At 43.6% G+C, this 25,224-nt stretch overlaps 2 protein-coding genes across 3 annotated transcripts in view; one reads left to right on the top strand and one right to left on the bottom strand.

Annotated features, from left to right (window-relative positions):
- The window catches only part of LOC147109216 (uncharacterized), a 370,234-nt gene that overhangs the window by 197,984 nt on the left and 147,026 nt on the right, over positions 1-25,224 (top strand). The window lies entirely within an intron of this gene.
- mdga2a (MAM domain containing glycosylphosphatidylinositol anchor 2a) overlaps positions 1-25,224 on the bottom strand; it is a 1,193,698-nt gene that overhangs the window by 90,970 nt on the left and 1,077,504 nt on the right. For both annotated transcript variants that reach the window (XM_086002928.1, XM_086002927.1), the window contains one exon: positions 7,592-7,747. In XM_086002928.1, coding sequence (XP_085859054.1) covers positions 7,592-7,747 — 156 coding nt within the window. The remainder of the gene's footprint in view (positions 1-7,591; positions 7,748-25,224) is intronic.

Raw genomic sequence — 25,224 nt, forward strand, 5'->3', positions numbered from 1 at the left:
GCCCACCCTCACTTCCAGTCGAATTGAAGAGTGCAAAAAAAAGGGACAGTGACCCAACAGAACCGGGCTCTGCACCAATTCCTGCTGGCATGCCACCCTCCAGGCCCAGGAATTTGGGGCCTTTTCTTGTAATAATACATATTTTTAATATTATCTATTCTGCAAATAGCTGTATAATTTATGGGAATGCCTCCAAAGCATCGCTGCACCTTTCAATCAGCAAACAAAACCAAATGCTTTTAAATTCACAATAACCTATCGGGGAAGTTCCTAATAGGCCTTTGCTTTTATTATAGAAAGCAATAAACATACAATATCGCAATTACTTATACCAAGCCACTTGTAAATTATGATGTCTCTGGTTATAGTTCACCCATGTGCATTTGTAAACACATCATCATTTACAACAAGCAATTTTCTGCAAATGCACTCTCTGATACTCATTAGTTCTGAAAGCTCGCACAAGGAGTAAAGCGTAGGTAATGGGCATAATGGATGCACCAATCTTTTCTTATTAAACACTCTACATGATCCCTTGCTGTGTTAGATGACCAGAGTGGTTTTAAATAGTGATTCACTAGACTGGATTAGGTCAGCTCTGGTGCAGACTGACTTATTGCCTGTAATTAAAGGTCTGGCAAGTGGAGTTTTAAACTCTTTCAATCAGTACATTCTCTTTCCCACCATGACATATATGTTAAATCATTTGCATAACACTGCTATTTCCACTTCCACTATCTTATTTGCGACACCCTTGCATTTTTGACAAAAACCTTTAACAAATTATACCTTTCTTCTGATGCTACCAGATATGATGAGATTTACAGCAGAATACTGGTGCAACAGATACTTCTCTAGATAATCGAAAAATCACTCTCACAAAAACTCTGCTTTGGACTTGGAGCATATGAAAGAACATTAAATAAAGTTGGCAGAGTGCACAGAATGTTCATAACAAACATTTTCTGCCAATCTTAAATCTGATGTGAAAAGACAAGAACCCATTTTATGCTTTAGACAACATTAGAGAATTAACTAGTGTGAAACATTAGTTACCTTCAGCGGTATGTGTGCTGATAAGGGTTTCCCTTTCCTTGATTATTATACATTATAAATGGTAGAACGTTGATTGTGATTTCCATAAAACACATTTTGACAGCAATACTCTCACTGTTGCTTTACTCGGACAGACCGAGATACGAGGTCACTTTTCAAATTTTAAAGCTGACATGCACGCCCTCTAAAGATGGCTTCCAGTTTGCCAGACTATTGCCATTTAAATCTCGATGTATCACGGTTAGTCAGTTGCCGCATCTGTTTGGTCATTGAAGAATTTGCAAAACTCCACCCTCTCTCGTGCTTTTTTAAGCTCACTCTTCCAAACAATACAGTATTTCCTCAAGGACCTGCTGCCAGAATTCTCATAGAATCATAGAATGGTTACAGCACAGAAGGAGGCCATTCAGCTCATCGAGCCCGTGCCGGCTCTCTGCAAGAGCACTTCAGCTAGTCCCACTCTCCTGCCCTTTCCCTGTACCCCTGCAAACTTTGTTCCTTCAGGTACTTATCCAATTCCCTTTCAAAAGCCACGATTGAATCTGCCTCCACCACCCTTTCAGGCAGATCCTGATCCTAAGCACTCGCTGCGTAAAAAAGTTTTTCCTCATGTCGCCTTTGGTTCTTCTGCCAATCACCTTAAATCTGTGTCCTCTGGTTCTCAACCCTTCCGCCAGCGGGAACAGTTTCTCTTTATCTACTCTGTCTAGACCCCTCATGATTTTTAACACCTCTATCAAATCTCCTCTCAACCTTCTCTGCTCTAAGGAGAACAACCCCAGCTTTTCCAGTCTATCCACATAACTGAAGTCCCTCATCCCTGGAACCATTCTTGTAAATCTTTTCTGCACCCTCTCTAAGGCCTTCACATCCTTCCTAAAGTGCGGTGCCCAGAATTGGATACAATACTCCAGTTGAGGCTGAACAAGTGTTTTATAAAGGTTCATCATAAATTCCTTGTTTTTGTACTCTATGGGCAGGATTTTCATTGGGCCGTGGAGGCGGGATTGGAGGCGTGTGGGGGATTAAAATCCCAAAATCAGGAGGCACGAACCCATCCCGCCTCCATGCCAGTTTCAAAGGAGGCGGATACCCGACCCACACTGGACCTGCCTCCCCGAGGCGGGAAGGGGATTAGTGCCAATTAACTGCCTGTTAATTGCCTGCCAAACCATGCCAAGCTAGCGAGGCAGGCCGTTGGGATGAAGGGCTTGGAGGGGTCGAGATGTCCAGTGTTCAGGTGAGTGATGGGTGCATGAGTGTAGAGGTAAGTGTGGTTGATGTGCGTAAAGTGTTTAAAGAAGTTTTACTTACCTTTACTTACCTTACAGCCTTCCTTCCTTCAGGTCTCGGGAGTCCCTCATCTCACCGGCACAGAAAGCAGAATGGCCGCGAGCTGTCAAAAGTTCCAGCATTCAGCTTTCTGTTCTGGGGAGATTTCTAAATTATCCTGAGAGGATGGAATTAACCTGGAATACAGATTGTCAGTGTTTGACAGCTTCAAACAGCTGTCAAACACTGATATTTCATCTGTCAAAAGGTCTTGACAGATGAAATGTCAATCTGTGACATCACCTGTTGCCGAGTGGCCCTTAATTGGCCTGCTGAGCCCACTGGGTGGGCTCAACAAGGTCAATCAAGTCAAGATCACGTGGGTTGGCTAGAACTCGATGGAAGCGGGACTACAACCCCAAAAGTTGTAGTTCCGCCTCCTACCCGCCTCCTCAATGAAAATCCAGCCCTATGCCTCTATTTATGAAGCCCAGGAACCCATATGCTTTTTTAACTGCTTTCTCAACCTGCCCTGCCACCTTCAACGATTTGTGCACATATACCCCTAGTCTCTCTGTTAATGCACCCGCTCTAGAATTTGTAACCTTCAGTATATTATGCCTCTCCTCATTCTTCTTACCAAAATGTATCACTGCGCACTTTTCTGCGTTAAATATATTCTGCCACGTGTCCGCCCATTCCACCAGCCTGCGTATGTCCTCTTGAAGTCTACCACTATCCTCCTCACTGTTCACGATACTTCCAAGTTTTGTGTCATCATCTGCAAATTTTGAAAATGTGCCCTGTACACTCAAATCCAAGTCATTAATATATATCAAGAAAAGCAATGGTCCTAGAACCGACCCCTGGGGAACACCACTGTATACCTTGCTCCAGTCTGATAAACAACCATTCACCACTACTCTCTGTTTCCTGTCACTTAGCCAATTTTGTATCCATGCTGCCATTGTCCCTTTTATTCCATGTGCTCCAACTTTGTTGGGAAGCCTATTATGTGGCACTTTATCAAATGCCTTTTGAAGTCCATGTACACCACATCAACTGCATTGCCCTCATCAACCCTCTCTGTTACCTTATCAAAAAACTCAATCCAGTTAGTTAAACACAATTTGCCTTCAACAAATCCATGCTGGCTTTCCTTAATTAATCCACACTTTATCCTGGATTATTGTTTCTAAAAGCTTCCCCACTACCGAGGTTAAACTGACTGGCCTGTAGTTGCTGGGTTTATCCTTACACCCTTTTTTGAACAAGGGTGTAACATTTGCAATTCTCCAGTCCTCTGGCACCACCCCTGTATCTAAGGAGGATTGGAAGATAATGGCCAGTACCTCCAAAATTTCCACCTTTACTTCCCTCAGCATCCTAGGATGCATCCCATCAGGTCCTGTACTTTAAGTACAGCCAGCCTTTCTAGTACCTCCTCTTTATCCCTACCGGAGATGCTTCAAGGGGGTGGGGGTGGTGGCGGGGGTGGGGGTGGTGGCGGAGGTGGGGGTGCGGGGGAAGCTTGAGAACAGAATTGCCTTGCAAATATTCATTGCTCTCGATGATGACCTGGCTAAGATTGGGAATTCAGTGTGTGGACTATTCCCTCCACCCACAATGTTACAAAGAGTTTAGGAAAACAATTCCAGCGTGCTAGGCGTGTAATGGCTGAAGGGTCTATCATTGATTGTGAAGTGCGGGGATGAGGGGTTACAGCAGGCCATAGGTGGCAAGAGTGGAATCCCCTCAACTCTTGCATTTTAAAAAGGAAATTAAAATGGAGAAGAGCAGCTTTAGGGTGGCACAAAGAGGTACCTGAAATATTAAACATAAAATACAAATGGAAGAATGAAACCAGCAATTATCCTAGCATCTGCATGTAATTATATTTGGGTAGAACTATTGTGAAAATTTCTGTGACTTTGAAGTTTTTATCCCTCTATTGTGCTGCTGCCCATAGAGATACTGCTTCCCTATTTGAAACATTGTTTATGGATGTTTATGGTCTATATGCAAATTTGCATTGAACGCACAATTTATTTTTCAGTTGGCTGAACTAATGACAGGGAATTCCACTTTTGTTAACTGTTACATTGTTACCTCTGGTGTCCCCCAAGGATCTATTCTTGGCCCCCTCCTATTTCTCATCTACCCGTTGCCCCTTGGCGACATCATCCGAAAACACAGCGTCAGTTTCCACATGTACGCTGACGACACCCAGCTCTACCTCACCACCACTTCTCTTGACCCCTCCACGGTGTCTAAATTGTCTGACTGCTTGTCCGACATATAGTTCTGGATGAGCAAAAATCTTCTCCAATTAAATATTGGAAAGACCAAAACCATTGTTTTCTGTCCCCGCCACAAACTCTGCTCCCTATCCACTGACTCCATCCCTCTCCCTAACATCTGTCTGAGGCTGAACCACACTGTTCGCAACCTTGGTGTCATATTTGACACTGAAATGAGCTTCTGACCACATATCCGCAACATAACAAAGACCGCCTACTTCCACCTCCATAACATCGCCCGTCTCCGCCCTTGCCTCAGCTCATCCGCTGCTGAAACCCTCATCCATGCCTTTGTTACCTCTAGACTTGACTATTCCAACGCACTCCTGGCTGGCCTCCCACATTCCACCCTACGTAAACTTGAGGTCATCCAAAACTCGGCTGCCCCTGTCCTAACTTGCACCAAGTCCCATTCGCCCATCACCCCTGTGCTCGCTGACCTACATTGGCTCCCGGTTAAGCAGCGCCTCGATTTCAAAATTCTCATCCTTGTTTTCAAATCCCTCCATGGCCTCACCCCTCCCTATCTCTGTCATCTCCTTCAGCCCCACAACCCCCCCCCCCCCCCCGAGATATCTGCGCTCCTCTAATTCTGCCATCTTGATCATCCCCGATTATAATCGTTCAACCATTGGTGGCCGTGCCTTTTGTTGCCTGGGCCCTAAGCTCTGCAATTCCCTCCCTAAACCTCTCCGTCTCTCTACCTCTCTTTCCTCCTTTAAGACACTCCTTAAAATCTACCTCTTTGACCAAGCTTTTGGTCACCTGCCCTAATTTATCCTTTATGGGTTGGTGTCAAAATTTTTGTCTTATAATACTCCTGTGCAGCGCCTTGGGACGTTTTACTACGTTAAAGGCGCTATATAAATACAAGTTGTTGTTGTTGTTGTTCTCTGAGCAAGTGAAGTGTGATAGAAATGGTTCATGATTTTCTTTTTTTTGCTTGTATAATCAAGTGTCATTGTAATGGATTAATTCTGATGTTTTCTTCTCATAATTTATGTTACTACATCGACCAAAAAACATTGGCCAGTAATTTACCGTCAAAATAATTGTGAGGCCAATGGCACTCACCATTGTTTATGTGCAATGCCACAGCAACTTCAGGTGAATGCAGATGCACGGTTAAGCATGGAAATCCAAAAGCTGCTGTCCGTGATACATGGTTCCACTGTTAAGTTCATGAAAACAGCATCTTGCTGTCTGCCTCACCATTGAAATGCATTGAATGGTGTGTGGTTGCTATATTTGCGCGGTAGATGCAAACTAAATTCGCCACAGAAAGTTAAGTCTTGTCCATTTCAGTCTAAGTACCCTTTTAGTGACGTGATAAATGTTAATTATTGCCAGTCAACCTCCCTGGTACTGAAAATTAACTATTACAAGTGTGAAGTCTTATTCCTTCAAGTTTTAATTGTTATTGAAGTTTTTAAAAATGTAAAATTTTAAATTACATCTTTTGTTTTACTTTACCATTCTGTTCCTTTTTTTCTCTTTCTCTTAATCTAGTCTTTTGTTTCTCTCTTTATTTCTCTTTCTGTACTTGATTTGACATAGAATTCACCCACTCTAACTTAAGCTTTGTTAGGTTCAAGTCCCACTCCAAGGCCTTTAGGTTCAAGTCCCACTCCAAGGCCTTTAGGTTCAAGTCCCACTCCAAGGCCTTTAGGTTCAAGTCCCACTCCAAGGCCTTTAGGTTCAAGTCCCACTCCAAGGCCTTTAGGTTCAAGTCCCACTCCAAGGCCTTTAGGTTCATATCCCTTTCCAGGGACTTGAGCACAAAAATCTAGGCTGACACTCCAGTGCAGTGCTGAGGGAGTGCTGCACTGTCGGAGGTGCCTTCTTTCAGATGAGACGTTAAGCCAAGGCCCCGTCTGCTCTCTCAGGTAGACGTAAAAGATCCCATGGCACGATTTCGAAGAAGAGTAGGGGAGTTTTCCCCGGTGCCCTGGCCAATATTTATCCCTCAATCAACACAACAAAAACAAATTATCTGGTCATTATCACATTGCTGTTTGTGGGAGCTTGCTGAGCGCAAACTGGCTGCCGCGTTTCATACATTACAACAGTGACGACACTCCAAAAGTACTTCATTGGCTGTAAAGCGCTTTAGGACGTCCGGTGGTCGTGAAAGGCGCTATATAAATTCAAGCCTTTTCTTTCTTTCACTCTAACCTACACATCCTTCTCAATCCTTGCGCTGTTAATTTCACAATCCTTCAAGCTGATTGGTTAAGGAGGTACACAGTTGCTTGCGCTGTTCACTCAGGTCCCAGGTGCCCGGTTTCCCTCGCAGCGCCGTTATCAGCTCGCACTTTCAGCAACTTGCGGCGCAAAATTTTTTAAACCAAAATGTGCAAGGGCAAGTCTAACTAACGGCACATGCCATTCGATGCCCTGCCACAGCAAATTACAGCCCATTATGTTTTCTTTCTGTTGAAAATCAGAAGTTGAAATTTTATGGGCCAGTTTATAACTAAAAGTAAATCAGTATGGAATTGTTGGAATCTTTACAGATTCTATTTTATAATGTGCAGGACATGTAAAAAAAACAAATTGGCTTTTTAGAAATTCAAGCTATAAGGGGTTGCATTTTATTCCAGTACTATTCACACTCTTTGCTAGAAACAAACATCACACTCTGTGGTAGGCCTGGGCTGACTGAATTTGAAGTGCCACTACAAGTACCCATTTTATTCACACAATTATTTTTGCCCGTATGATGAATCCATTGCTTATGGTTAAGATATTAGACAGGTGGCATAGCCCAGGTCATAGTCACTGCAACACCAACCAAATAAAAGAACAGCACTTCAGCATATTGTTATGTCGGGCCAAAATCAGGATGGTAAAAAGAAATAGGATTACACTGCACCCTGTTCTATTAGAACTGAGAATAAATGGTGGCTACAAACTTCTGATTTGACAGTGACTTGTTCTATAAACAGAAATTGCCTCTTTACCTTGCTTGGAGCCACCTCGATCAGCAGTTGGTCCTGTATTTGGAGTGTACTTTGGGTTCCTAGTTGAAGCACTTTGCCTTGTCCAGTCAAAATTATCAAGCCGGTCTTGAGTGAACCCACAGATCTTATCATTTTCAAATGCACAGTTGAATTCTCCTGTTAACAGATACATGCACATCTCTAACCATTTTATAATAGCTGTATCTATCATAAAATATTTGAAGATATGACTATTCAATAGCAGCACAAGTACACCAGTAACTGCCAGCTGAGTGTTTGATACAATTATGTCTGAAAAATAAACTTTTCAAATTTGGGTCAAACCATATAATTCAAGAAAAAGTTCATATTCTGAAACAAAGTCAATGTAATGCATAGTACCATAATTTCCCAATATCTAGTTCCTCAGATTTAATTGAATCCACCATTTCATCTACATAAAGGAAATCTCCTAAATGGATGTTTATTCAGTACCTTATGATAAAATTAATTGCAGGAGTTATTTGCAAAATGTTGTGGCCAGATGATATCAGACACAATACTATTTTGGGGAAATTAGCCTCTTCAACATTAGGCTGCTTTGGTAAGTGATTTCATTATACATGAATAAAAAAGTTGAGAAAACAACATTGAGCCCATCAATGCTTACCCTACCCGTGAGACCACGGAAGCTCATTCACCACTCTCCCCAATTGCCAGTAAGACTAACCAGGGAAGGTCAAAAAAAAGAAAACCGGTGGCTAATTTCAGCAAGAACTCAGGGAAATTTCTCCCTGACTCGATAAGGCAATCATGGAATTGCCAGAAGACCATGGTTACCTATGATGCATCACTACCACCACCCCCCAACCCTGCCCCACCCCACCACTATCATCACCAATATGTGCTAATGTCCTTAAGAATACTATTAATAACTAACCAATTAGTTATCCTCTTCAAAATTTTCCTCTTATTCTGTTTATTTCTACCTTGTAAAGTAACCTCCTACATGGAATTGCGTCAACGCCTTTGCCAGAGTCTCAGTATATTAACTTTATGGACTTTCCATTAACAGACTAACTCCATTATATCAGCAAAATACTCTGGTAGATTTATCAAGCAAAATCTACCATCTATCAAGCCATGTGGAAATTTTATCAACGTTACATGCACTGGAGCCCTGGTGGTACTGCTGGCTCCCAGCATGCGTAGTCTCATGCACCAAGCTTGCCTGATTCGCCAAACTGCCAGAAAGATATGTATTTTTAATCAGGCCAGCCTTAATGAATCTAGCAAGTTTATTATGGAAATTGCCATTAGCTGCGAGAGTTTGCATGTGTTGGGAACCAGCAGCACTGTACTCATACAACATAAAAGCAGCTTTGATATGAATAGTAGACAACAACATGGCTTCATAGGTGGTAGATCCTGTTTGATAAATTTACTGCAGTTCTTTGAGGATATGACAGAGTTAGGTGACGAGACCTTAGTGGATCCCTGGGTTGTCGCTGGCTGTGCAAGACCCATGGATTGGGAGCTGGTGTCATTAGCACGGTTTTAGCACCAAATAAAGCAGCATATAATTTTTGACACAAACATGTCAAGCTTAGAGCTCGAAAGTCCCCTCAGTAAAGTGATCTCTTTGTATTTGCCAGTAGCAAACCCAAAGTAAACTTGTCAGATTCACCAAGGCCATCCATTAGGAAGACCTGGTTTCAAAAATAGATGGCCACCAACCTTAGAGATAGGAGTTCGGTTGTGTTAATGAATATCCAGCAACTGTGCTGAAAGAAAAGACTTATTTGTATAGGCCCAAATCTTGTTGTTTCCCATGTTTTAGTCAGCAGCAGACCCTCCTAAATTCATTGTCTGCTGAAGAATGCAGGAAACAATCTCGTCAAAGCAGTTAATGATCACTTTCAGCAAGTGGAACAGTCATACTGAAATGATGAAAATAAATCAAATGTGGTATATAAATACTTGAGGATTGTTCTGTTCCTTAATGCAAATCCTTTAGAACTTGCCATCTTCCTTTAATTTAGGAAATTAATGAAAATGTTGAAGACATAATACAGACACACTTGTGCTGCTCGATAGTTACATCAATATGAAGACAGTTAGGCATAGATTGTAACACCTGAAAAGGCAGCAAAGATACTTACCATTTTTGTGAATTTAGAAGTTGCACGGAGATATCATACCAGCATTCAATATTTTAAACATTTCTATACCTCAGTTAAACTAGAGAACAGATGAATTTGATATGAACATGCTAACCATCCCATATAATATAGCACAATTTCCAGGCTCTGTGCCTTAAAAAGCTCAAAATGTTTTGCAGCTGATAGCAAAGCAAACCACTGTATATTTTTCATTAAAGCTGAATTCAGAAAGTTTATGGGCTGGATTTTATGAACCTCGGCGGGTGTGTGGCGGACGACATTGGTGGCGGGTCTCGACCCCGCTGCTGGCTCCATCCCGGCCTCTGAAATGAATTTCCCTTCATTGGGCTTGTTAAGTCTGCCCAGCGCATTTCCCGGCCAATTAGAGGAAGCGGGTCTGGTGACGTCATTTGATGACTTCAGTTATGTTGATAGACTGGAGAAGTTGGGGTTGTTCTCCTTGGAGCAGAGAAGATTGAGAGGAGATTTGATAGAGGTGTTCAAAATCATGAGGGGTCTGGACAGGGTAGATGGAGAGAAACTGTTCCCATTGGCAGAAGGGTCGAGAACTAGAGGACATAGATTTAAGGTGATTGACAAACGAACCAAAGACGACGTAAGAAAAACCTTTTTTACATAGCGAGTGGTTAAGATCTGGAATGCATTGCCTGAAAAGGTGGTGGAGGCAGTCTCAATTTTATCTTTCAAAGGGGAGTTGGATAAGTATCTGAAGGAAAAAAAATGACAGGGCTACAGGGAAAGGGCAGGGGAGTGGGACTAGCTGAGAGTTGGCATGGGCTCGATGGGCCGAATGGCCTTCTTCCGTGCTGTAACCATTCTATGATTCCATTCTATGACGCGTCACCAGCTGGTTTCCTTAAAGGTACCATGGCCAACTTTCTTTTGACATTTGTGCTGTCAGTGTTCTACAGCATTGAGGTGCTGCAAACACTGACAAGCACTGCGCAGATGCACAGGGCTGCACCCACAGGCTCTCCCATGCCTCCCTCCATATGCTTATGGGAGGTCCTCTTCCCTTCCCATGGGCGGAAGAGACTTCCCCAGGAGATCAACACAGCCTAGTTGCACATTGCAGAGGATAGCACAAGCAGGGATGTGGTCAGGAGGACCTGGGTGCAGTGGCGCAAACCTTTCAATGATCACAGTAGATCACGAAATGTTAGTACAAAGCCACACTCAAACTCATCCTGCTGTGCCTCTCATCACATCCCCATCATTCTGCCCTGCCTACCCTACTCCTGCACATCCTTACTCACACCAACTTACCTTACACCTCAACCCATCCCTCTCTGTCTACATTATCACTTCCCCATCTCACTAGCCACCCCTCACACTCATCCTCATCCCAATGCAATCATAACTAACAACACACAAGGGTAGGAACTTGGGTGTTTTATGCAATGTTCATGTAAAGTTTCTGTTAATGTTTTGTCAAACATTGAAACCTTTATTTTCAACACTTTGCGTTCTTGGACAGATTTGTGTGCACCTTTGGAAGTGGCTTAGTGAGTTGCAGTGAATGATGAGACATAACAGTACCCCCCTCGCAATGGTGATGAGTGTGAAAGGAATGGCTTGGGCATTGTAGGGATGCTTTATGGTGTTGGTGTGGGGTGGTGCCAACCTGGTGCATCATGTGGCAGTCAGGGTGTACAGTGTCAAGTGAAGTAAATCTGGCTATGGTGAGGCCATCCCTGGCCTCCCGGACAGCAATGTGGTCAGATGCTGATGCCCTGTGTCCTGTGCAGCATCAGTTGATTGCGGAGAAGATTGGTGTTGTTATTGGTGCTGCTGGTGTGCCCAGTGATGCTGATGTTGGGGCTGATCGTGGTGGGATTCTGAGGACCGAGGTGAGAGAGTTTCAAGGGCACCCATGCTGATGAAATAGATGGCAGTAGAAGTAGAGATGACAGAGCGATCTGTCAATGGTGGGAGAGGTAATGAGGTCAGACTGGATGGAGACTTGTGTAAAGACTTGCAGCATCCTGAATCTGTAGTGGAAATGCAGTTTAGAGAAGCTAGTGGTAACGGGAACATTTCTCAATCAGCTGGGAGCTTTAACTTGACATTTGAAGCTGTCAACTCATCAGCTGATTCAGCGGCCACTGACCTCCCACCTCAGCTTCGCAGACGAGGTCTAGGCATAGAGGGAAGCCAGTGAGCGACCTGTCAAATCCAAAAACCTGGGGAAAAACCCATTGATAAGTGGCTGTAAACAAGGCACTAATGATTTTAATTGCCTCCCCCGCTGCTGCGTGTTGGGTCTGCTCAGCACTGAAAGAGCCGACATTTGGTAAATATAAGAAAATAAGAAATAGGAGCAGGAGTAGGCCATTTGGCCCTTCGAGCCTGCTCCGCCATTCAAAAAGATCATGGCTGATCTTCTACCTCATCTCCACTTTCCTGCACTATCCCCATATCCCTTGATTCCCTTAATATTCAAAAATCCATCAATCTCTATCTTGAATATACTCAACGACTGAGCCTCCACAGCCCTCTGGGGTAGAGAATTCCAAAGATTCACCACCCTCTCAGTGAAGAAATTTCTCCTCATCTCAGTCCTAAATGGCTGACCCCTTATTCTGAGACTGTGACCCCTGGTTCTAGACTCCCCAGCCAGGGGAATCATCCTCCCTGCATCTACCCTGTCAAGCCCTGTAAGAATTTTGTATGTTTCAATGAGATCACCTCTCATTCTTCTAAACTCCAGAGAATATAGGCCTAGTCTACTCAATCTCTCTTCATAGGACAATCCCCCCATCCCACAAATCAGTCTGGTGAACCTTCATTGCACTCCCTCTATGGCAAGTATATCCTTCCTTAGGTAAGGAGACCAAAACTGTACACCATACTCCAGGTGTGGTCTCACCAGGGCCCCATATAATTGCAGTAAGACGTCTTTACTCTTATACTCAAATCTTCTTGTAATAAAGGCCAACATACCATTTGCTTTCCCAGTTGTTTGCTGTACCTACATGTTAACTTTCAGTGATTCATGTACAAGGACACCCAGGTTCCTCTGAACACAACATTTCCCAATCTCTCACCATTTAAAAAATACTCTGCTTTTCTCTTTTTTCTATCAAAGTGGATAACTTCACATTTCTCCACATTATATTCCATTTGCCATGTTTTTGCCCACGCACTTAGCTTGTCCATATCCCCTTGAAGCATTCTTGCATCCTCCTCACAACTTACATTTCCACCCAGCTTTGTATCATCAGCAAACTTGGATATATTACATTTGGTCCCCTCATCCAAATCATTGATGTAGATTGTGAATAGCTGAGGCCCAAGCACTGGTCCATGCGGTACCCCACTAGTTACAGCCTGCCAACCTGAAAATGACCCGTTTATTCCTACTGTCTATTTTCTGTCTGCTAACCAATCTTCAATCTATGCAAGTATATTACCCTCAATCCCATGAACCCTAATTTTGTTTAATAACCTCTTGTGTGGCACCTTTTCGAATGCCTTCTGAAAATCTAAATACACCACATCCACTCATTCCCCACTTATCTAACCTGCTAGTTACAACCTGAAAAAAATGATTCGTCAAACACGATTTCCCTTTCATAAATCTGGGTTGACTCTGCCCAATCCTATTATTATGTTCTAAGTGCCCTGTTACCACGTCCTTAATAATAGATTCTAACATTTTCCCTACTATTGATGTCAGGCTAACTGGTCTGTCGTTCCCAGTTTTCTCTCTCCCTCCTTTCTTAAATAGTGGGGTTACATTTGCTATGTTCCAATTCGCGGGAACCGTTCCAGAATCTATGGAATTTTTGAAAATGACAACCAATGCATCCACTATCTCTATAGCCACCTGTTTCAAAACCCTAGGATGTAGGCCATCAGGTCCAGGGGATTTATCGGCTTTCAGTCCCATTAATTTCTCTAGTACTATTTTTTTTACTAATACTAATTTCTTTCAGTTGCTCATTCTAGCTAGACCCTTGGTTCTCCATTATTTCCGGAAAGTTTTTTGCATCTTCTTCAGTATTTGTTTAATTTCTCTGCCATTTCCTTATTCCCCATTATAATTTCTCCTGTCTCAGCCTGTAAGGGACCCACATTTACTTTCACTAATCTTTTCCTTTTTACATCCTATAGAAGCTTTTATAGTCTGTTTTTATGTCTCTCGCTAGTTTTCTCTCATATTCTAGTTTCCCTTTCTTTATCAAGTTCTTGGTCCTCCTTTGCTGAATTCTAAAATCCTCCCAGTCCTCAGGCTTACTACACTTTTTCACAATATTATAAGCCTCTTCCTTTGATCTAATACTATCTTTAAATTCTCTTGTTAGCCACGGTTGGACCACTTCTCCTGTGGGGTTTTTGTGCCTTAAAGAAATGTATATTTGTTGTAAATTATGTATTAATTCTTTAAATGCTAGCCATTGCTTGTCTCTCGTCATACCTTTTAATGTAGTATCCCAATCTACCGTAGTCAACTCACCCCTCATACCTACGTAGTTTGCTCTGTTGAAATTTAAGACCCTAGTTTCGGGTTAACTAAATCACTTTCAAACTCAATATAAAATTCTATCATTTTATGGTCACTGTTCCCAAAAGACCCCTTTACTACAAGATTATTAATTAACCCTTTCTCATTGCACAATACTAGATCTAAAATAACCTGTTCCCCAGTTGGTTCCTCAACATAATGATCTAGAAAACTATCTTGCATACATTCCATGAATTCATCCTCCACACTATTACTGCAAATTTGGTTTGCCCAGTCTATATGTAGATTAAAGTCCGCCATGATCATCCTTGTTAGATGCGCCTCTAATTTCCTGATTTATACTCTGCCCTACATTACAACTACTGTTTGGGAGCCTATAAACAACTCCCACCAATGTTTTCTGCCCCTTGCTGTTTCTTAGCTCCACCCAAACTGATTCTACTTCTTGATTTTCGGAGCCAAGATCCTTTCTCTCTGCTGACTTTATCCCATCCTTTATTATCAGGGCTACCCCTCCTCCTTTTCCTTTTGCCTATCTCTTCTAAAAGTTAAGTATCCTGGAATATCCAGTTCCTAACCTAGGCCACTTTGCAACCACATCTCCGTTATGGCTATTAGATCAAACCTGTTAATTTCTATCTGCGCTATTATTTCACCTATTTTGTTGCGAATGCTTCGCACATTCAAATATCGTGCCTTTGGTTTTGACTTATTTCTCTTTTTCCCTGATGTCACCTTAGTCACTGATGCCCTATTACCTTTGTTACTCTCTCTGTCCCTTCCTGACCCACTCTGCTTATTTTTACCCAAAACTCTACTCTGCTCTAGAGTCTTGACATTTCTCTCGCTGCTTTGAAATTTACTCTTTCCTGAATCCTCCCACACCACCCCCACTTCATTAGTTTAAAGCCCTGTCTACTGCGCTAGTTATTTGGTTCGGCAGGACACTGGTCCCAGCCTGGTTTAAGTAGAGCCCATCCCAATGGAACAGCTCTCACTTTCCCTAGTGCTGGTGCCAGTGCCCCATGAACTGAAACCTCTTCCTCTCACACCACTCTTTGAGCCGCGCATTTAAACCTCTAATCTCTTTGTCCCTATGCCAATTTGTGTGTGGCTCAGGTAACAATCCAGTGATTATTACCTTTGAGGTTCTGCTTTTTTAATTTGGATCCTAGCACCTCAAACTCCTTTAGCAGAACCTCATTCCTAGTTCTACCTATGTCGTTGACCATGACAACTGGATCCTCCCCCTCCAAGTTCTTCTCCAATCGTGAGGAGATGTCTTTAACCCTGGCACGGGCAGGCAACACAACCTTAACAACTCTCGGTCGTGGCTGCAGAGAACAGTATCTATCCCCCTGACTATACTATTCCCTATCTCAACTACATTCCCTTTCACTCCCCCCACTTGAATGGCCTCCTGCACCATGGTGCCATGGTCAGCTTGCTCATCCATCCCGCAGGCTTTTCCCTCATCCACACAGGCAGCAAGAACCTCAAACGTGTTGGACAAGGGCAAAGGCTGAGGCTCCTCCAGCACTGCACCTGGGATCCCCTTAACTGCCTGTGTTGCAGTCACACCCTCCTGAGCCTGTTCACTAACCAGACCTGTACCACTACCTAAGGGGTGTGACTGCCTCCTGGATCAAAGTGTCCAGGTAACTCTCCCCATCCCTGATGCCCCACAATGTCTGCACCTCAGACTCCAGCTCAAAAACTCTGAGCTGAAGTTCCTCAAGATGCAGGCACTTACTGCAAACGTGGTTGCCCAGGATCACAATGCTCTCCACAAACTCCCACATGCTGCAGTTGCGGCACACCACCTGCACTGCCATCCCTATATGACCTTGTTTTATTTAATTCAATTTAATTACATTTGTATTTCGGTAACTTCGTTTACAGTGTAATTTCTTGCCTACTTACTTGATCTAGATTAAGTTAAGGGCACTGAAATTAAATATCTACCTGTAACACAAAGCACTACAAGTAGTGTAGACAAAAAGCAGCAACTCCTTTCCCCTCTTCTCCGAATTCCCACTCTTTCCAAATTCCCAAATAAAATACTCTGTTCAAGTCCACTCCGTTTAATCCCGCTCTGTGCAGACTGTCTGGTGCGTGACGGTGGGTTGACAGCGGAGTCCCAACCCGCTGGGGAAAAAAACTCTTTCCCACCCGACCCGCCACCAATCGCGCCCGCTGGCCCTCCGCAAAATCCAGCCCATAGTTTTTATTAGTGATGTAAGAATGTGCAGCAGAGGTAACTATAACAAGGGCAGATGTCTCATAAGTTAAACTCTGCTGGAATTTTGGGAGTACAGCACACTTGGAGAAAGCCTTACTGGATCATATGGGCAAGCAGCTTTATGTGTGTTCTAAGAAATGATGGTTGCTGAATAATAGTTCAGCAATTGGGGGTTAATTCTGCATTTAAACTTCTTTATACAAAGGACACCGTTCAGGAAGTGACACTCTCTGGGTGACAGCAGTGGAGAGGGGAAAAGTAGTGTGTAAACCTTTGTTGTTGATATTCTGTGAAAATGTTTTGCCTGATGCTGACTACTGAGGTGAATCTGTGTTCTGCATAGAAACATGGACCTGGATATTAACAAGGGTGGGTTATGTGGGCAGGGGCGGAGGTTTGGACAGGAAGTCCAGGTTTCCCTGCATGCCATGGAGCGTGCGTCTTTTGCCCTCGACAGGTTCCCCACCCGGAAGTCAGCCTGATGACAGGCTTTGCTTCCAGTCGGGCGGGGAGGACTCTGGAGCAGGCCACAGGAGCAGGTAGGCCCGATCTCTGACCTCGGGGGTCTTTGCATGGGTGGGGAGTATATGATTGATAGGGGGGGGGGGGGGGGGGAGGGCAGAGCTGGGGGGCCAGGGGGAAGCACCTGCTCCTCCTGGCCCACAAGCAGTGTTGTAAAGGCACTTACCTTCTCCTGAAAAGCAGGTTAAATATTTAAATTGTCAACCCGCCTACTGGGAGTGGGTTGACTGCACGCGCGCTGTCCCACCTCCATTAAACCCAGAAGTGGGCGGGTTAGGGTCGGGTTTGCAATTTCTAAAATTTTATCCTCTGACCCAACCACAGCCCACCAGTTTTTGGGTGTTAAAATTCGCCCCACGGTGGTCCAATTATTGCCAAGATGTTTTAACGATGATACTGTACAGGATTAATACCCCAACCAGGTCTCGCTAATTTAGAAAATGGACATTACTTTGTTAAACATACAAGTGCATAAATAACATCGAGTTCAGTATTAAAAAGGAGAGGGTACTGCAGAACCATAAAGATACGACAGAAAGTGGTGTCAATTATAGCCATGGACCTGAAGAGAACAGTCAAAATATTACCTCTCTCGAATATAACATCCTATTACACCCTCAGGAATGATTACCTGCTAGCAACAGCTTTGCAATGTTGGATACAAACAGAAATTAATTATGTAAATGCTTCCTTGTTCAGTGCATGCCAAACTTCAAGTCGACATCTTTTTATTTTTAAAGTTATATCCTCATTAGTTTCAAAGAAAGCGCGTTCTATTATGTGTACTAGGAATAATTTCCATTTTAAGTGCATGTGGGCTTATAATCCATGTAAATGAGATTATAATGAAGTTTCATACACATAATCCAATTCTTTTTGTGTATTCAGATCTGTATATTGCTAACTTAAACAAATCAGTTCAGAGCCCATCAGTTAAAGTAAAAATGGGCAATTAAATCAAGTTTAATCAAATTCTGTCTACATTGATCATCATGGCAGGTTTTGGGTGCTAGGGAACCGGCAGTCCACTTGACACCCTGCCTGATTTTCCTTTCTATGAAGTCAACGGAAAAGAAAACACGGCGTGGTGTAAAACAGCATCCACCCTGAAAAAAACTCCCCCCCAAGTCAGTAACAATTGCATTTGTAAGCTGGAAACTATCAGCCTTTGGCCTTCCATGGATCCAAAATTGGCTCAGAGACAGGAAGCAGAGGGTAATGGTTGATGGGTGCTTTTATGACTGGAAGGCTGTTTCCAGTGGGGTTCCGCAGGGTTCAGTACTGGGTCCCTTGCTTTTTGTGGTATATATCAATGATTTAGACTTGAATGTAGGGGGTATGATTAAGAAGTTTGCAGATGATACTAAAATCGGCTGTGTGGTTGATAATGAAGAAGGAAGCTGTAGACTGCAGGAAGATATCAATGAACTGGTCAGGTGGGCAGAACAGTGGCAAATGGAATTCAATCCGGAGAAGTGTGAGGTAATGCATTTGGGGAGGGCTAACAAGGCAAGGGAATACACATTAAATGGTAGGACACTGAGTAGTGTAGAGGAACAAGGGGACCTTGGAGTGCATGTCCACAGATCCCTGAAGGTAGCAGGCCAAGTAGATAAGGTGGTTAAGGAGGCATAAGGAATACTTGCCTTTATTAGCCGAGGCACAGAATATAAGAGCAGGGAGGTTATGCTTGAACTGTATAAAACACTAGTTAGGCCTCAGCTACAGTACTGCGTGCAGTTCTGGTCACCACATTACAGGAAAGATGTGATTGCACTAGAGAGGGTACAGAGGAGATTTGCAAGGATGTTGCCTGGACTGGAGAATTTTAGCTACGAGGAAAGATTGGATAGGCTGGGGTTGTTTTCTTTGGAACAGAGGACGCTGAGGGGAGTGCTTATTGAGGTGTATAAAATTATGAAGGGCCTAGATAGAGTGGACAGGAAGGACCTATTTCCCTTAGCAGAGAGGTCAAAAACCAGGGGGCATAGATTTAATGTAATTGGTAGGAGGTTTAGAGGGGATTTGAGGGGAAATTTCTTCACCCAGAGGGTGGCGGGGGTCTGGAACTCACTGCCTGAAAAGGTGGTAGAGGCAGAAACCCTCATCATATTTAAAAAGTACTTGGACATGCACTTGAAGTGCTGTAACCTACAAGCCTACGGACCAGGAGCTGGAAAGTGGGATTCGGCTGGATAGCTCTTTATCGGCCGGCACGGATATGATGGGCCGAAATGGCCTCCTTCTGTGCTGTAAATTTCTATGATTCTATTCCACTCACCACTGATACTTCTACAGCTGTCGATCTGCTCAACCACTTGCTCACCGCCATCTTTGATGCCTCTGTCCCCAGTAAAACTCTTACTCTCTCCCATCCTCATTGTTCCCCGCTATGAATCCTAACTTCGCTCTCTCAAAGCCAAAGGGCACCGACTTGAGCATATCCAGCGCACAACTGATTTCTCCAGCAGTCTGGCTGGACCACATCAAGCACGATTGGGCCTCACTCTCCTCTGCTAAAACCATCCACTACTCCAAGATCAAAGAAGTACTGGCAGAGATTTTGGCAGAGATCACCCCTAGCTTCTTTTATTCACTACCTCCTGCCACCTCCACCCTTCACCCCAACAACATGAGCTTCTTTGTCACTAAGATTGAGACCATTTGTTCAACTACTTCAGTCTGCTTCCTCCCCTCTCCCTGTCCCTGAGCTCATCTATTCTAAAACTCACCTCCTGCTCCACTCAACTTCTCTTCCTGGCCCCCAGGCTAGCTGACATTGTAAATTGTTCCCTCTCCTCAGATACTGTCCCTCTCTCTTTCAAAACTGCCATCCTTACCCACCCCCCTTTTAAAAACCTACCCTCAACACCTCTGTCCTTGCAAACTACTGCCCCATCTCCAATCTCTCATCTCCAAAGTCCATGCCCATCTTTCAAGCAACTCCATATTTAAATCTCTCCAATCAGGTTTCCACCCCTGTCACAGCACTGAAATTGCCATAAACAAAATCACAAATGACAACTGTAACTGTGACCATGGTGCATTTAGCCTCCTCGTCCTCCTTGACTGCTCTGCATCCTATGGTCAGATCATACTCCTCCAACACCCTTCTGTCCAGCTCAGTGGGACCACTGACACTTGGTCCACCCTTACCTATCCCATCATAGCCAGAGCATCTCCAACAATGGCCTCTCTTCTTGTGCCCACACCGTTACTTCTGGAGTCCCTCAAGGATCTACCCTTGGCACTATCCTCTTCCTCATTTAAATGTTGCCTCTTGGCAGCAACGTCCAAAGACATGGGGTTAACTTTCACAGGTATGCTGGTGACACCTAGCTCGACCTCTCCACCACTCTGGACCCATCCACTGCCTCTTTGTTGTCAGACTGCTTGTCTGATAAGCTGCAATTCCCTCCATCTAAACATTGGGAAGTAACTGATTGTACTCAGTATCCCACAGAAACTCTGTACAGGGCTAGAAATTCATCTTGAGATGAATTTCTAGGCCTGTATGTTTTCCATTATTCCATCCCCTCCACAGCTACTGTCTCAAGTTGAATCAGACAATCTCGGCGTCCTATTCAACTGCGAGCTGAGCTTCCAACCCCATACTCGCTTTATTACAAAGAGTGCCTACTTTCGCCTCCATAACATTTCCTGCCTCCACCCCTATTTCAGCCCGTCTGCTGCTAAAAATCTCATCCATGCCTTTGTCACCTCCAGATTCAACCATTCCAATGCTCTCCTGGTCTCCCTTCAACAACAACTACAACTTGCATTTCTATTGTGCCTTTAACGTAGTAAAACGTCCCAAGGCACTTCACATGAGCGTTATCAAACAAAATTTGACACCGAGCCACATAAGTAAACTTCAGTTTATCCAATATCTCATCCTGCACCAAATCCCACTCATCCATCACTCCTGTGCTTGCGGACCTGCATTGGCTCCCAGTACTCCAAAGCCTCTAACATAAAATTATCATTTTTGTGTTTATCTCCCTTCATGGTCATACCCTTCCCTATCTCTCTAACCTCATCTAGCCCTACAACACCCCCGGGACTCTCCATTTCTCCAACTTTGACCTCTTTAGAATCACTCTCTCCTTTCACCCCACCACTGGTGGCAGTACCTTCAGCCAGCTAGGCCCCATGCTATGGAATTCCCTTTTTAAGACCCACCTCTTTGATCAAGCTTTTGGTCATTCTTCCTAATATCTCCTCCTCTGGTTTGTCATCCATTTTTGTCTGATTACGGCTCTATGAAGTGCCTTGCGATGTTTTCTCTACATTAAGGGTGCTAAAAAATGCTTGTTGTTGTTGAATTATCTGTCATGAGGTGGATGGGCTTTTAAAAAGTGAAAAGACAGTAATGTTTTTAATATATTTAATGGTATACACTATTAATGCATTTTAAATATTAGGGCACAATGTTTATGCCCATTTTATCTTTTGAAACCCTGCCTACGCTAACATTTATTAGACGTTATACATGGAATGAAACAGTTCACTGCTATGACTTGACACATTATTAGTGCAGCTCTTTACCAGTTCATTATTCACTAATTACGCTGGTCTGGCTAGTGTTAATGTCTTGAAGACATTCTTCTCATTAGAATACCGCAACACTTTATTTTAAGTTCCATTAATAATGTTGTCATTACACCTTAATGACTTTGCAATCACACCGACAACTGTATATCTGCACCAATATCTGTATAATTATATTTTAATTTAATATGGTTGAATAGGTTATCACTGCATTTATTGATACATGGTGGACATTAAGTATGGTCCACATGAAATTGTTAATGAATATAATAAACTGTGTTTTGCAGCAAGTTTTTATGCATCAAGTACACAAATAAATTAAACAGGGACATTTTTGAAATTTTGCAAAACACAAACACACTGTTCTAATGTTTCACAGTAATATATTCAATTGTATCAATATATTATATATATAGTACATCTGCATTTGAATGCATCTGTACCTAATTATCAAGGATATCACCATCTTTCCCTGATCTCCCCACCATTTTGGAACTTTTGAATTCCATGATTTCTGTTGCAGTTATTCTGCATGATAGTGTCCGAGTTACTGGAGTCAAGCTAAATGTTTTCCTGGTATATCTGCATTGCCTTTAATTTCATTTGACCTAAATTCTGTCTGATTTTTCATTATTGCACCCAAGAAGTGTTCAAGCATCCATTACAAGTGACCTCCCTGAAGGAATGCCAAGGATGCTTAGCCCCAGCACAAGACTGTGTTTCATTGCTGGGATGTTGTGCTAAAAGCCCTTAGTTGTAATTAAGCTTCAGCTTCTGTAATTAAGCTGGTTAATACCAGACCCGACTGGGCTTTTCTCTGTTATTAATAATGAATTATCGCTGACAGGAACACTGCACATTTGGAATTACCAGTACACATTTATTACTGTGGTTAATGTCCATAGTGATTATTAAACTCATCAATATGTTTAAGCAATATACAGACTTCCTGAGTACATAGGGCATTAAACAGATTTCACTTGCTGAATAAATTTACGGTGTTAGTGCTTTGTGGGTCTTATTCTGCTCGTGACAAGCAATGAAAAATAACTGCATTTTTTAGATTAGCACAAATTTGGTACATTAAAAATAGCATCTGATCATACTGTTGAATACATACTGTCAGTGTTAAAACTGCATGCTGTGACTTTCTCTACATCTGCTAGTTATACTTGCATAAATTATATTTGGTCATTTCCAACATTTCCTGTTGTTCTTCATTTCACAATTCCCATTTCAGTTTTTCTCTCAATTAAAGCGTTTCATCAACCATTAAATTCACTTCCTCACAGACATGAACAGTCTCGACCGCAATAATGAATATCAGTTTGAATTAGCAACAAATGTAATCAGAGGTGTCAGAGAAAGTGGATTTCTTTTGACTTTGCCAATTTATACAGGAGGTGCTTTTATCTTCGTAGGGAGCCTTCAGTGCCAGGTGCAAGCTTCTCCGGCCTCACAAAAGTAGAGACGGCAAGTCGGGAGCTCCAGCAGCAGCTCCCAGGTTTTTGCGTTTTTAGGGTTAAGCACTTCCCGTCCTTGCTCACTAAGTATGTAGAGCCAGCTCCATGTACCTACTTATTTCACCTCATGGCACAACCACACAGATGCACAGAAACAACTCTGTCAGTTCCCAGGCCCTGGTACAATTGAGCAAGCCCATAAATATTTGTAAATAGAGGCCATTGCATTCCATTGTGAGTGCATCACGATACCGGTACATTTGCGCACAGTTAAAATGGGTCTCCATTTCACATGGGAATCGCAGAAGATTGGTCGCAGATCACAATATAAATCAGGGAGACTGCTGCATGGAGCTTTTGCGTCTGAGTGTCACTCTCCCTGATATATATTGCGATGTGCCTACGAGCACAGCATTTTGAACTTTGGACCTGCCAGATGGACCTCAATTGTCTTTTTCAGTCCTATTCATTCTTGCGTTTGCTACAGTTAGTTGTGTGCTGCAGATCCATGTGCACTTGGAACTGGCTGGAGATTCAAACACAATTCCCTTAGACACCTTCCAGCCAGAAGAGAGAACAAACAAACAACTCTTATCAAATTAGATTGGATAGGTTTGGAAGTCAGGTCCAAGAGGCAAAAATAGAGTATACTGACCTATCATGTCACCCGGGCCTTCCTTGTTTCTTACACAAAGTTGCTATAAAACACATTTTATGGCACTTTAGATTTTTATGTTGGTGGACAGTAAGCAATATAGGCCGTGAAAAGGGAAGGGTGGAATGTCAGACTTTGTGATCAACTAGAAAAGTTGGATATTTTTCTGCAATTCCATATCTCCCCACCTGTAGTGTATGTAGCCATTCCACCTTTAAGAGAACTATTTTAAGGGTTACACTACTTTATCTTGGCTGCTGTATACTGTAATACCGGTGGTGACCACACCGGTATATAAGTGCTGTGTAATGATTTATTGGGCAGTTCCGCCCTGACCTTCGACTAGTAAAGTCCTGTTAAAATTTACTCTTGTGGTCTGTGTAGTAATTCTCAATATAACACACAGACTTAACAGTGGCGACGAGTACAATCTTACCCTGCGGCAGAGATACATCCCAGGCAGTTTAACGGGCGTCGAGAAGAGGCATCCGCCCTCATCATTCTGCTGAGAAAAGACTCGGGTCTGCAGAGCAAAGGAAGAATTCTGACACGAAGCCTTCCATCAGCAACAGGCAGTGATCATCCCTTCTATCACGGTGGTGGGTAAGCCGATCAGCGACGAGCAGCAAGTCGGCCACGTTGGCTGTGAAGTAGGGGAGGGAAGAACGGAGGATATAAGGGTGGAGAACTCGACCACGGCCGGGGAAAAGAGCCAGACAGAAGTCGGGGCCAGAGGCGCTGAGGCTGGGGCAGCGTAAGGCATGGAAGCCGCGGTGAATGCAAACGCAGCCGGTGTGAGAGACCGGGCTACAAGCGGGCTGGGAGACGCAACAGCGTCGAGAGAGAGCTCGACCGCGACCGGTGAAAAAGGCCGGGCAGCTACCGAGGCCGCGAGGCGCAGCGACCGGGACAGCGTAAGGCGCGGGAGAAAATAGCGGGCTGGGAGACGCAACAGCGTCGAGAGAGAGCTCGACCGCGACCGGTGAAAAAGGCCGGGCAGCTACCGAGGCCGCGAGGCGCAGCGACCGGGACAGCATAAGCGCGAGAGAAAATAAAAAAAAAACGCTGAGAACTCAGCCGCAGCCGGGGGGGAAAGGACCGGACTGCAAGAGGGGCTGGGAGGCACGATTTGAAAACCGCTGGGGAGGGCGAACGCAGCAATACGGCAATCACCATCACAGCCAGCGGGGGAAGAAGACGAGCGCGGGAAGCCGCCATTTCGTAGGCGGGGGAAGAAGACGAGCGCGGGAAACCGCCATTTTGAAAAAAAAAATAAAAGAAAAATTTCTTTTTGTCTCTCAAGAAGATTGCGAGGATGCCTAAGCGTGGTAACATCAACGATTTCGATCCCGATGTTGAAGATTGGGCCACGTATGTAGAACACATAGAGATATATTGTAAGGCAAATAAAATATCAAATGAAGATAAACCACTAACCTTACTAAACTCAATGGGTGCGAAGACATACGGGCTATTGAAGCATCTTCTATCACCAGCTAAACCGGCGGATCAGACTTTCGCTAATATTGTTGCTGTCCTGAAGAATCATTTGAACCCCACACCGCTGATG

The sequence above is a fragment of the Somniosus microcephalus genome, chromosome 12, assembly GCF_052327205.1.
Source record: "Somniosus microcephalus isolate GS21.2 chromosome 12, FLI_Smic_1.0, whole genome shotgun sequence".
In the NCBI taxonomy this organism is placed as follows: domain Eukaryota; kingdom Metazoa; phylum Chordata; class Chondrichthyes; order Squaliformes; family Somniosidae; genus Somniosus; species Somniosus microcephalus.